This window comes from Sardina pilchardus, chromosome 10, assembly GCF_963854185.1.
Source record: "Sardina pilchardus chromosome 10, fSarPil1.1, whole genome shotgun sequence".
NCBI classification, from domain to species: Eukaryota; Metazoa; Chordata; class Actinopteri; order Clupeiformes; family Clupeidae; genus Sardina; species Sardina pilchardus.
The window spans coordinates 3,442,805-3,456,734 of record NC_085003.1 but is presented as its reverse complement, the minus strand read 5'-3'; the positions used below and the strand labels follow the sequence as shown (position 1 = coordinate 3,456,734).

The window sequence follows — 13,930 nt, the reverse complement described above, 5'->3', positions numbered from 1 at the left end:
GCATATGCAGATAAACCAGCATTAGCCTCTTTCATTAGAACATCAAATTTGGAATGTGAAAGAATCAAGGTAGTGTCATCTGCGAACATAACAGGAGAAAAAAGGTTAGAAACATTTGCCAAATCATTAATATAAATAAGAAATAATAAAGGTCCCAAGATAGAACCCTGTGGAACACCACAGGGTAATCCAGCCATGTTAGAATTGCAACCCTTTACACAGACAAACTGTTTACGATTCAATAAATAATTCATTAACCACTTAAGTGAAAGATTATGAAAGCCATATTTATATAGTTTATCCAATAAAATAGAATGATTTACGGTATCAAATGCCTTTGACAAGTCTATAAAAAATACTACAAATGAATTCATTATTAGTTTGAGCCAAGGTAACCTTATCTCAAGTGAAGAAGTGCCATATAAGTTGAGTGATTTTTGCGAAAACCATATTGGTGTTTATACAGAATTTCATTAGCATCTAAATGTAGGATAATCCTCCTGTAAATTAATTTTTTAAACACTTTTGAGAAACAAGGCAAAATTGATATAGGTCTATAGTTATTAAAGCAACATGGATCATCTGTTTTATACAAAGGAATAACCTTGGCAATCTTTAAGTCCTGAGGTATAATGCCTGTTTTCAGGGACACAGAGAAAATGTGGAGAAGTGGTTGTAATATTATTTGTTTCACCTCCTTTATGAGAAAAGTTGGAATACCATCATGACCCGCTGATGAAGATTTTAACTTATCAATTATTTCACTTATTTCCTCAAGATCAGGTAGCTTAAAAGAAGACATTCTTTGAGATATCTTAGGAATAAATTCCAAGGGACTCCCATTGCAATCAGAGATTTTATTGGCCAATTCCTGCCCAATATTGACAAAAAAATCATTAAATTTTTCAGCTATATCCAAAGGATTCTTCAGAGACCGTTCACCATCATGAAACTCTGTAGGGAACTCAGCAGTGGAATTTTGCCTTAATAACAGCTGATTTATGGTTTTCCATGTTGCCTTAATATCTCTTGAATACTGCACAAATCTTTCACTAAAATATTGCTTTTAAACAAATCTAATTGAATGATTATAATTATTTCTATATGATTTGTACACACTATGATTTAAAGGAGAAGGATTAGAAACATATTTTCTGTAAAGTTTATTCTTTTTTCTTAATTTTTTTTGTAATTCAGTTGTAAACCAAGGTTTCTTAAAATCCTTATTACATTTTTTAGACTTTCCCAAGGGGAAACAGTCATTGAAACTAGAGCCAATGACTTTCATGAACTTTACATATGCAGACTCGGAATCACTTTCCTCATATACATCATTCCAAGAAACACTGGCAAGCTGTTTTTTAAATTTAAGTATATTTGGTTTAGACAAAATCCTTTTTTGTCCTGGTTTCAGTAAAGCTCTTTGACCAAGTTTTACAGGAGTCTTTAAAATTATCAAATTCATTCTGAGTCATTTCGAGACTCACCTTGAAGTCATATATCTGCTTTGTCAGGTCGTCAATCCTCCTGTTTGATGAATCAACAATGATCTGCACACATGTTTTGAAACTTTTTTCCTGTTGCTCAAGCAAAGTTCTGTAGAAGTCCTTTTGCTGATCCAACAATTCACGCATTTGTGCCATGATGACATATTCCTCAGTGATGTTATTTGAGTTTTTAGGTGGCATGGTGGTTCTTTAGCAATACAGGCCTAGGCCCCAAGCACCAAGAGATAGGAACAAAACTCTTACAAGGAACAAGTGATGTCCAAGATAAAGAGATATATCAATGACAAATCTTATCTTGAATTCATTGCCAACCGAAATGTTGATTCCAAATGCAGGATTCTTTAGATTAATTAAGGATTCCTTGAGTTGATTTCCTCAGTATCAGAAGACAGCTCTATCCAGCAGCAGGAAATGACATCCAAGCATTTCCTAATTGACTTCCAAAAAAATCACCACCATATCCCTGGAGGCTCACATTCTCATTCAACAACAATAGGTAAAAATAACAATACTGAATAAAAGTACCCATAAAATGTGGTCTTTGGTCTGTGAACGGTTGTAAACGTGCTTTAGAAATAAATAGTACTTACTTACTAAAATACAAAAACATCAAAGTTAGGGGGAGGGAAACAGTGGCGGTTCTAGACTGAATTACTCCCCAGGCGAGATCCTCCACGAGCGCCCCCATGAGTGTTTTTTGACGCACTTTACGTCAGTCGGGCTCATAGGGTTAAGCGCTCGTGCCGCCCCATACAAGATGCCGCCCCGGGCGACCGCCCGGTTCGCCCGTACCTAAAACCGCCACTGGAGGGAAAGCAAGGATGTAAAGGTGAGTTTTGAGCCTTGATTTGAACGCAGAAATGGAGGGGACATCCAACAGGAGTCCAACAGCAAATCAAAATGCAAGATCCCAGCAGCCAATCAGACTGCAAGATTCTGGGAGCCAATCAGATTGCAGGATTCTAGGAGCCAATCAGATTGCTGGATTCCAACAGCCAATAAGATTGCAGGATTCTAACAGCCAATCAAATTGCAGGATTCTCACAGCCAATCAAATTGCAGGATTCTCACAGCCAATCAGATTGCAGGATTCTGGGATCCAATCTGACCAGTCTCCTCGTCCAACATCAGTGTGTGACCTCACAAATGCGCTTCTGGAAGAATGGTCAAAAACGCCCATAAACACACTCCTAAACCTTGTGGAAAACCTTCCCAGAAGAGTTGAAGCTGTTATAGCTGCAAAGAGTGGATCAACATCATAAACCATTTGGATTAAGAAAAGGATGTGACTGAAGTTCATGTGGGGGTCAAGACAGGTGACCCAATACTTTTGGTAATATTTGTGTGTATTTTCAAAGCGGACTACACCATGACAATATTATCATAATATCACCACTTTATTGCCAAAGATACCTGATATTACAACGCCTCATTTGAGCTTTTTCATCTTTAACCAGGCAAGGTTATTTGAAATAGTCAAATTTGTCTTTCCAACATATGTAGTCTCTGTCCTTTTGTCAACTAAATATCAGTTCACAAGCTTGCAGATTATTACATTCTGTTTTTATTTGCATTTTACACAACATCTCAACTTTTTCGAGTACTTACAAATCCATTTAATTTAAATCTTTTCAATGTAGCCTATTAAACACATTTATCAGACATACTACATAATACTTATAATAAATCCACAGAAGCCTGTAATTTTAAAATAACCTAATTTATACATTCATTAAAAAAACACAGGATAACTCTTAAAGGAACATTTCTCTGTTTTTTCATATTAAACTACAGTACATTATTCCTTTAACTAAGACGAGTTTATACATACCTCTGGCGTGCCGCGAGCTAGCCCAGTTCATTCATTAGGATCCAAGCAGAGATGAAGTTAGAAGCGACCAAACACCTCCATGTTTTCCCTTGAAATACAGTTACACGAGTAGACACACAACCAAGTGGTGAGACAAAATAAAACGTGGTGCATTTCTAAGCAGGTAAGAGGGATAACTATATTGTGTGGCACAGTAATATCCTCACTCTTGCACCTTCAGTTTCACTTTGGAGTGAGGATATTACTGCGCCGAGTCTAAGTGCTCATGTTATTCCGCCACACAACATAGCTATCCCTCTTACCTGCTTAGAAATGCACCACGTTTTATTTTGTCTCAACATACTTGGTTGTGTGACTACCAAGTATGTTGAGACAACTGTATTTTAATAGGGGAAAACATGTGTAGCTTACTTAATCTCTGTTTGGATCCTAATGAATGAACTAGGCTAGCTAAATGCTATCAAAGTAGCGCCGCGCACCAGAGCCAGTGAGTGCAGGCATAGGGAACCTAAGTGATGCGCATCTACTTCCGATCCATTGCACCTAAATCGTGAAAAATTATGAACGGGAGTCAATGGAGAGATAATAATTAGTGGGCTTGCTGCAAGGCAAGACTTGAAATAAGACTTGTTGCTGGTGCCAGTTGCTGTGAATTGGGCCAACGTCACTAACACGACTGATGTGTTTGTAGTCGTTGGAATTACGATCTTTCACAATGTTGTAATTCACTAGTTACGTAATTAACTGCAATGTCTTTACATTAAAATTTGTCTTTAAAATTGACAAACGTCATATGTGTAATTCATAGCACAAGGTGATCGGGACCAGAAAATAATTTGTCTTTCTCCATAGACTATCATTCATTTTTTTTCCCCGATCTTAGGTCCAGCGCGAACTTTATGGGCGCTGCCATCTTGAATATCGCCATTACTGCGTGCCTGCGGAGTGTGACAAGTGACACTTGCCTGTGCTTTTCAAAGCATCCTGTCAGAGAATGTCTAACAAGAGATCCTGCTCATAAAAGAAAATGTCAGGTGAAAGGGAACAGTGGATAAATGATGTCAGACTGTGGCCAAAACTTACCGATGAAGGTAATTTATTAACAACATAAGGTATTAGGACGTGTATTACTGACAGACCTCTGCAACAGCGGCCTATGGAACCAACGGGCTAATTTCTTTGCAGCCAGCCATGCAGTAATGGCGGCACTGCTTTACTTCCGTGTTTCACTGGATTAGTGTATAGAAACGTGAGAGGTATGTATCAACTCGTCTTTGTTAAGGGAATAACATAGTTTAATATGAAAAAAACGGTGAAGTGTTCCTTTAAAAGTTCAACAGTGAGAATGTCTTATGTAAGCTTTAACGATTCCAGAGAAATGGAAATACTCTGATTAAAGCAATATTCAGAAATGTTTCGAAGTTGTACAACTTAATCAAATCTAATCTCAATGTGTCAATATGCTTCAGAAACAAACCAGACTGCCATTTTGATGGAAATGAAAATGAACCCAGCCAGGCTTAGTTGTCTTTATTTATTAAATAAATAAATTCATGCTTTTACCACAAATGGCCAATACTGGACATAAATATGAGGAACAACATTACACTGAGTACACCTTAGCATGGTCACCACAATACATTTTTTACAAAAACTGCAGCAAGTGACTGCATGGCCACAGCATCTACACTATCTGTTTCCAGTCTTAGCAAACATCATCAGATCAAAACATTTTATTAGCAAGTTATTATAATAGACCATATTTTTCTGATTAATCTGGACCTTCATCCTGTAGCTCAGTTCTCTCAGGGCTGTTAAGTGTAGGGGTTTCTGGCTGCTCTTGGGAGAGGTCATCAGAGCAACGGCTTACAGTTGGGGAGATAACATCAGGGCTTGAATCACAAGATTCTGTGCTCTGTTCCGAAGTGGCAGTGGTTGTAGTTGTTGCCACACTGGGCGGGACTGGATCAAAGTCTTCATCCTCTTCCTCAAGGACGGTGGATTCATGAGTATCTGTAAATTCAAATATAATTTAAACAACTGGAAAGAGAACATCTCCAAAAGTAGATTGAGTTGCATGGTTCAAATCCAACAGTTTACAAGAATGATGCAGTTTCCTGAAGTATTTAGTAGAATGTTAAAGGAAGACTTCACATTTTTTTCATATTAAAATGTAAATATTATTCACAATAAAACTTGGTGCATTTCTAAACAGGTAAGAGGGATAACTATATTGTGTGGCGGAATAACACTTTGGAGCACTCAGACTCGGCGCAGTAATATCATCACTCTTGCAGTTTCAGTTGTGCTCCCAAGTGTTATTCCGCCACACAACATAGTTATCCCTCTTACCCACTTAGAAATGCACCACGTTTTATCATACTTGGTCATGTGACTACTCTTGTTTAACTGTATTTTAATAAAACATGTAAGGAAAACATGGAGATGTTTGGTGGTTTCTAAATTCATCTCTGTTTGGATCCTAAAGAATGAACTTGTTAGTTAAAGGGATAGTTCGGGTTTTAAGACACGACGTTATATGGGTTCCCTGTCAGCAACGTTGTGCATCAGCACTGACTTACCCCCCGACAGCGTCCTGTGAGCCGAGATCCAGCCGGTTTTTGATGCTGAAGAAAGTAGTCCGGCAAGTTGCTGGGGTGACGAAAGTTAAGTGTTTTTCTTCTCAAAACCATATGCGTTCAAAAGAGTGATATATTTGCACCACAAAAACGTTGTCCAGGAAAAATTCAAACCTCGTTATCACTTGGCACTATTTTTCTCGATTCCTATCACTGCGCGTGGACAACGTTTTTGTAATGCAAATGTGTCACTGTTTTTAACACATATTGTTTTGAGGAAAAAAATGCTTTATTTTCGTGACCCCAGCCAACTGGCCGGACTACTTTCGTCAGCAACAAAATTGGACAGAAACTCGGCCCACGGGACACTGTCGAGGGTAAGTCAGTGTTGATGTACTACACTGGTGGTGGGGATGCCATAGAGTTTGATGTGTAAAAACCTGAACTATCCCTTTAAGTGCTATCAAAGTAGCGCTGTGCGCCAGAGCCAGTGAGTGCACGCATTGAAACTTGAGAGGTATGTATCAACCCTTCTTAGTTAAGGGAATAACGTAGTTTAATATGAAAAAATGGTAAAGTGTTCCTTTAAAATACTAGAATGAGTAAAATAAAAATTAAAAATTAAAAAAAAAAACTTACTGCTAAATGCTTCAGGGTACTGCTTAGAGACCTTTCCTTTTAATGTCCTAGGTGGGTAAAACAGAAATTAGGCCCAAGTTGGTACACCAAAACACAAAGAAAATTGAACACAAATTCCAACTGAGAGAGAGTAACAGAGACCTTATCCTCCTGAATATGCTGTCTAGATCTTTCTTCATCTCAAGCAGAGTCCGAGTGTGAACTAGAAAGTTATCATTCATCTGCTGAAGTCTCACATTGGACAAGCCATTGAAGTTGATGAGCATTTCATTAGTCTTCTCGAAACGGTCAAGCCTGGCAAATATAAACAGAGGGGTGAACTACAAAGGGGGTACTTGGGCACATTATTTGATAATTCTCTGAAATTTAACTCCAACACAGAGGACATTCTCAAGAAATGTCAGCAGCGAAAGTATCTTTTGAGAAAGTTGAACTCATTTGGGGTTAGTAAGCACATACTACTAACTCTATTCTACTATTCCTTCATTGAGAGCATTATGACTTTCTCTTTCACCTGCTGGTACCACTATCAGCCTCTTAAACCAAGGGCGACTTCAAAGAACAGAACAAAGAACATGTCTGCTCCAAGATAATTGGCTCTCCCCTTAGAAGCCTCTCCTCTCTATGCGAGCAACAGACAATCAGGCTAGCTGGCAAGATCCTACAAGACCCCTCTCATAGGGCAGCCGTGGCCTACTGGTTAGGGCTTCGAGCTTGTAACCTGAGGGTTGCTGGTTCGATCCCCAACTAGTCCACGGCTGAAGTGCCCTTGCGCAAGGCACTTAACCCCTCACTGCTCCCCGAGCGCCGCTGGTTGGGCAGGCAGCTCACTGCTCTGGGTTGTGTGATTCTGGGTGTTCACTAATTCAGTTAAATTGGGTTAAATGCAGAGAACTGAATTTCCCTCACAGGATCAAAAAAGTATATATTCTAAGGTTCTTGCCTCACGGCTTGAGGGCTTTTTGACAAAGTTAATACATAATGATCAGACTGGATTCATCAAGGGCAGATTAGCATCTGATAATGTACGCCGGCTTCTCCACATCATCCATGCCGCTAATGAGAACGATTTGCATGTTCAGTCCTGTCACTCGATGCCGAGAAAGCGTTCGACAGATTAGAAAAAGATTATTTATGGGTTACTCTCGACAAATTTGGATTAGGTTCAAACTTTATCAAATTGATCAAGGTCTTGTACGCAAACCCCTCTGCCATGGTTTATATTAACAATACTTTCTCTACACAGTTTCCCATATCAAGGGGCACCCGCCAGGGTTGCCCCCTTTCTCCTTTACTTTTCGCTCTCTCTCTTGAACCACTGGCTCAAAAAATCAGGCAACACCCATCTGTTGTTCCCATCTCTATCAATAACTCTGAACACCGTATATCTCTATTTGCTGATGATATTCTTCTCTATGTAGGTGACACAGGCACTTCTCTTCCACACATATTATCTATGTTTGATACATTTAGTTCATTATCTGGATATAAAATAAACTGGAGTAAATCATCACTGATGCATCTAAATTCAATTAGATCAGTGACGCCTTTGCCTTCTAATATCCCTGTGGTTGGTCAATTTAAATACCTTGGAATAGATATTTCACCTTCCATTTTTCACATAGCATCTCATAATTTTCAAAACATACATAACCAAATTGTAAAGGATATAGAACGTTGGTCAAAGCTTCCAAACTCCCTCCAAGCCAGAGTATCAATAGTTAAAATGGATGTTCTGCCATGTGTCAATTTTTACTCCTCAATGATCCCCCTTCCACCCCCAAAAGGTTACTGGGATAAGTTACAGTCTCTGATATCTAAATTCATATGGAATGGGAAGAGGCCCCGACTGAAGTTTAAAACTCTTCAGAGAGATAAGATGCAGGGAGGATTGGGTCTACCGAATTTCAAAATGTATTTCTGGTCTTTTGTTCTTAGACCTTTGTATGTATGGTTAAATTCTAGTGTGTCTGTTTCTTGGAAATCAATCGAGGAAAATATCTCCCAACCATACAGGCTCCAAGACCTGATATTCTCTAACATACCACCTAAGGCAGCTAGAACACACCTAGGTCCTATAATTTCCTATCTACTCAGGACTTGCAATACTGTAATGAATCATACTAAGGTGAACTTAAAGTGGCATAATCACTCCCCTATATTTAATAATTTTTCCCTCCTTGTTGGGAAAAAGCCCATTTCTTTTTCATTGTGGAGGGATAAGGGAGTTAACACTTTTAATAATTTGTTTAATGGTGATGGTTTGCGTACCTTTAGTGATATACGAGCTCAATATGACCTCCCGGGGACATCATTTTTCTTTTATTTACAACTGAGATCTGCCATGAAGGCATATGGCGTTCCTTGGGGTGTTCCCTTGCTAACTCATCCACTAAATAAGTTACTTGCCCCCCGAAATCATACACGTGGGTTGGTTTCTAAACTTTACAAATTTATTTCTGATCCCTGTTTATCATTGCCAGTGGAAAGTGTATGGGATAGGGACCTTACCCCTGTATTAGAGGAAGATATCTGCTGGGACACAGTATGGGAAAATCTACATGATACTTCCAAGAACCCCGACCACCAACTCATACACTATAAATTCATTCATAGGTTTTATTTAACCCCCAGGAGACGACATGCAATGAAAATTATTGCATCTCCTAATTGTGACCTTTGTTCTCTGAATGCTGTTGGATCATTTATGCATATGTACTGGGAATGCCCCAGTGTGTCTGCATTTTGGAGACTAATTTCTTCCACCTTGAGCGATATGCTCGAGATCAATATCCCATGTTCACCCACTTTACTCCTGCTCAATGATGACTCCACCTTTGACTTTTCTTTGCAACAAAAGCGAACACTATGGGCAGGACTTACAGCAGCGAAGAAAATGCTGGCATTGAGATGGCAGCCACCTCATACCTTGCCATGGCGGCAGTGGGCAAACTCTTTTTTGGACATTGTCATGATGGAGAGATCAGTAGCTCGAATGCATGGAGCCAGCAAAAAAACAATTCAAGCGTGGGACGCAGCATACTCTCTTGTAAAAGAAAAAGTACAGGACAATCAGCCATAATGTATAAGGAAGGAAGGAAGTATGTGTGTATGTTGTTAACTGTTTTTTCTTTGTCTTTAACCCAGATTTTCTGTAATACCTTGTATCATATACTATTTTGAAAATAAAAACATTTTATCAAAAAAAAAAAAAAGTATATATTCTATTCTATTCTACATGCCCTGTTCTCCTCCTTTCAGTGGCTTCCCTCTGGTAGGCGGCTCCGCAGCCTATCCTGCAGGACACAGAGGAGGAAAGCAGCTTTTGTGCCCACAGCTGTCCAACTTCTCAATTCCAGAACCACCTCTACTAACCGTCTGCAACTCCGTCCTGTCCAGCTGCACTTGGCATGGTCCAGAGAGCACTGTACTGCACTGCACTTTACATACTGCTAATAAGAAGCACTTACTTGCACAGGACTCTTGTATTGATCAATGTACATCTATTTATTATTTATTATTCATGTATTTTAATAGCGTTATTTATAGGATTCATTGTACTCTACTCCATGATACTATGTGAATTGCCTCTTGGGGATAAATAAAGTGTTTTTGAATTGAATTGAATTGAATTGAAAGCAAGTTACACATAAGCAGACTTTGAGCACATCGTACCAGACTGAGAGCTAATATTTTTCCACTAGCAACCTACATGTGCCCTCTGTCAAATGCAGTTGCAATTTCACCTCTGAACAAAACCGCTCAGTAATACTTTCATCAACAGTGGGTCATACGTTTCATTCCCTCCTGGTCGGGACAAATGAAACAGGCATGAAGGACGAAAGAAACATACAGTTTAAGCTAGCTTCCCTCAATCCAATAGAACTAATCATGAAGAGTCCTTTAAATAGGTCTCATTTTAGACATTGATGCTGGACAACTACTACTTTCCATCGCCATCAAGTGTATATTATGGAAATATGAGCTGTGGATGATTCTGCTCTTTTCATAGAACCGTAAGTGTTCCCATTTATATCATGTTTCTATATGACCCTGTACGCTTTTGGTTATGGTTATGGTTATAGTTATTTAGCAGATGCCTTTGTCCAAAGCGACATACAAATAAATAACAATACAAATGAAATAACAGTGAACAATTACAAAATAGGGAGAATAGCACAATTATCAATACAACTGTATAAAATAATCATTTTAAGCACTAACCTAATGAGACATAAATCAATGAATATGAGAATAGCAATTAAATAAGTAAATCAATCAATCATATAATAAAAATAACGGATTAACAAACAATAACTCAGAGATTTTGACCTAGCATATATGGGGTTGGTCAACATAACAGACGCTCATCAGAAGATCGCAATGGACGGTTGGGAATGTACATCTTGACCAAAGAACTGAAGTAGCTGGGAGCAGATCCAGTCAGTGTCCTATAGGCCAATGTGAGAGATTTAAATTTAATTCTGGCCACTATAGGGAGCCAGTGGAGAGTAACTAGGAGAGGAGTTACATGTGTCCTCTTTGGCTTTTGGATAGTCCTTCAACCAATCAGACCAACGATCCAGATGTGCCTTTTGGAAAAGCTAGTTGGTGATTGGACCCACCAAACGTGGACAGGAAGCAGGAGAGATAGATGTGCAAGTTTCCAGCCTGAGCTGCAGGGTGAAATCCAAATCGCCAGCAGATCAGCCTAACCCCCATGACACACTTTTCAAAATTGAACTTCTCAGTAAGCGGGGCTCCTTCTATGTATCTGTTTGTTGTTGCAGAGTTCTGTTTACTAATATCACTTGGCAGACAAGGGTAAAGATTCTTTAGATTCGTTAGAACGTTTGCTTAGCAACCTTTTCGCCTCTGCTGGGGTCCGTTTCGCTAGAACGCTGGAGCAAGTTGCTAAGCAAACGTTCTAAAGAATCTAAAGAATCTTTACCTTTGTCTTCTTTTGCTGTGTTGCCAAGTGATATTTGTAAACAGAATTCTGGAAGTTCATGGTGTTTACAGAGCCATGGTGTTTATGACGCAAACGGACCTGGGGTGCGTTTCCCGATAACGATGGATAGACACTAGCCCCGTTTACATGGACACTTCTATTCCGATTAGAAACGGAAGAAACAGCTCAATCGGAATAAAAATCGTCATATAAACACCTCAATCGGAATGAAAATCCTGATCCGATCAGAATTGTGATCGGAATAGAAGAGGTGGTGTAGTCCATTCCTATTCCGAATGAACGCTCATGTATACGGTCATTCGGATTGACCGTAATAACTTCCCAATGAAAAGTAGCAAACAACGGCTATTCCGATCAAAGATTCTAAAGCGCTTACAGACGTCTGATCGGAATAGAATGTAGCCCATGTAAACAGACGGCGCAAAAATGTTCAATCGGAATAGTTTAATCGGAATGACAAAAAACTGTCCATGTAAACGTGGCTACTCTTACGAGGGTTTTCTACGATTCATCTTAAGATCGATCGTTAGGATTTGCCGACTGTTTCCCGAACATGCTCGTAGCGTGAACGCGCGTGCACTGCTCTTACGATGCTCTTAAGGGAGCTGTCCACTATAAAAGTTCTGAAATATCCCCTAATTTGATGGTGATGTCAGGTGACTGCACGTCATAGCTAAGCCACCGTCTGAACTTCGGATCTATAGGCTACATTAATTAACATCAATACGAAAATAGAAAACCTTTGACATCTGCATGTAAGCATTCCAATTAGCCTACCACACGCATACTTTTGTATTATTTAACATTAGATTGTTGCCCCGTTTTTATGTTTGTCGGAAAATATGTATATTAGGCTTCGGCTAGCTTACTACACCTACTTGTGAGAGCACGGTGTGCTGCCTGTGCAATAATGTTTCGCGGTGTCACTTAAGCAGGCGTTTGAATGAAGAGGTTGATAAGAAAATGAGGAAATGTGTAGGCTTAAAGAACATAGCCTATAGGCTTAGATTTTGACGCAGAACAGACTATAGTCACATATTCCTTTCTCTGTTTTTACCTCATAAGCCTAATAAAAAATAAAAAATAAAAGTCTACACAAAAAGATAATGGCAAACTTTGGCAACGTCTCCTTTCATAACTTGTAGGCTATTCTTGTCCGGTTTTAATAACATTATGTCCATTGAATGAATGCTATTTTGCACGCTAGAATCTGAATCATCACAAGTCAATTTACAATAAAGAATGGTAACGTTGGATCATTATATTCTTAGTTGTAATCCCCCTGCATATCCTGCTGGTGACTCCACTGAGGCATAGCGTTACGACGCTCTTAGGCAGTAACGAGAACTCTGGATCACTCGTAGATCTACGAGTGTTTTCACGATGCTCTTAAGCTACGATGGTTTCGGGAAACAGTCGGCAAATCTTAAGACGGTCGTAAGAGGGACTTTACGATCATCGTAGGCTTACGATGCTTTCGGGAAACGCACCCCAGGGTGCGCAGACAAACACAGGAACAGAGACCATGCAACTACGGTAGAAGTAACCGCACTCGGATCCGGTCCAGTTAAACGGAACTAGTGTGAAAGCAACCTTACTGCATAAGTTTACTAGGCTGATAGACTACCTTTCCCCATAACTACTGTGCGGGGGTATTGCGTGAGTTAGTTTAATTACCTTGGCTGTAAGTCGAGTAAAAGGTAGCTCGCCTAACCCCACTCAGTCCTAACGTTATAGAGAGACAGTCTATCAACATCGACAAACACACGATTTTACACTCTACCTACCTGACGATACGAGCTAACATCAAGTGATTTAATTAAAACACACTACAGATAGCGATAGGCCAAAGAATCAAACATTAGCATTATGAACTTACATATGTCTTTGTGCTTGAATGATAGCATTTACATCCTCAGAGTTGACCATGCTAAGCATTCTGCTGCAAAAGACACCCGAGGCAGTTGGATCCATTGGAAACCCTGTAGAAAAACTCGTCAGACACAGGACATACAGTAGCCAATACACGATTTAAAAATATAAAGGGGCCATTTTGAAACGTTATTAAATTTATGGGAAACTATGTTATTTTGACTGAATTATCCACCCTGTACGAGTGCCTGTCAAAAGTCTGATCAAGCGCAAGTTAACGTTAGCTAACATACCTTGCTCAAAGTTACCAATTTAGCAAATAACGTTACGGTCGGTGTATAAATGGATATACCTACCTATAATGTGTATTTAGTACCTTAGAATCATATAATTAGGGCAAGTCGGTATCCGCGAACACCGTAAACACGGTAACATTTGTTTGAGAGCACCACCAAGCACTGACAGTAAGCTGAAGACACTTCCTTTAGGAGTCATGTGATGCAAAATGTATTAAGGGTCTGTTCCATAC

General features: G+C 39.3%; 1 protein-coding gene across 2 annotated transcripts; it reads right to left on the bottom strand.

Annotated features, from left to right (window-relative positions):
• Nucleotides 1-4,854: 4,854 nt before the first annotated feature.
• Nucleotides 4,855-13,897, bottom strand: kxd1 (KxDL motif containing 1). Of its 2 annotated transcripts, none has more exons than XM_062547511.1 (5): nucleotides 13,778-13,897; nucleotides 13,409-13,511; nucleotides 6,699-6,851; nucleotides 6,558-6,604; nucleotides 4,855-5,352 (listed from the first exon to the last, which is right to left on the bottom strand). In XM_062547511.1, the coding sequence occupies exons 2-5, from the start codon at nucleotides 13,501-13,503 to the stop codon at nucleotides 5,111-5,113; spliced, it is 537 nt and encodes a 178-aa protein (XP_062403495.1). In that variant the 5' UTR covers nucleotides 13,504-13,511; nucleotides 13,778-13,897; the 3' UTR covers nucleotides 4,855-5,110. The 2 variants fall into 2 exon arrangements, with proteins under 2 accessions (XP_062403495.1, XP_062403494.1); XM_062547510.1 differs by having other exon boundaries at nucleotides 13,758-13,892.
• Nucleotides 13,898-13,930: the final 33 nt, after the last annotated feature.

Excerpts from the sequence above, each read along its gene's own strand:
- kxd1 (XM_062547511.1), bottom strand. The coding sequence starts at position 13,503 with ATGGATCCAACTGCCTCGGGTGTCTTTTGCAGCAGAATGCTTAGCATG. Across the intron at positions 6,852-13,408 it reads ATTCAAGCACAAAGACATAT|GCTTGACCGTTTCGAGAAGA; the intron begins GTAAGTTCATAA and ends TATATTTGCCAG. Across the intron at positions 6,605-6,698 it reads AGCATATTCAGGAGGATAAG|GACATTAAAAGGAAAGGTCT; the intron begins GTCTCTGTTACT and ends TTACCCACCTAG.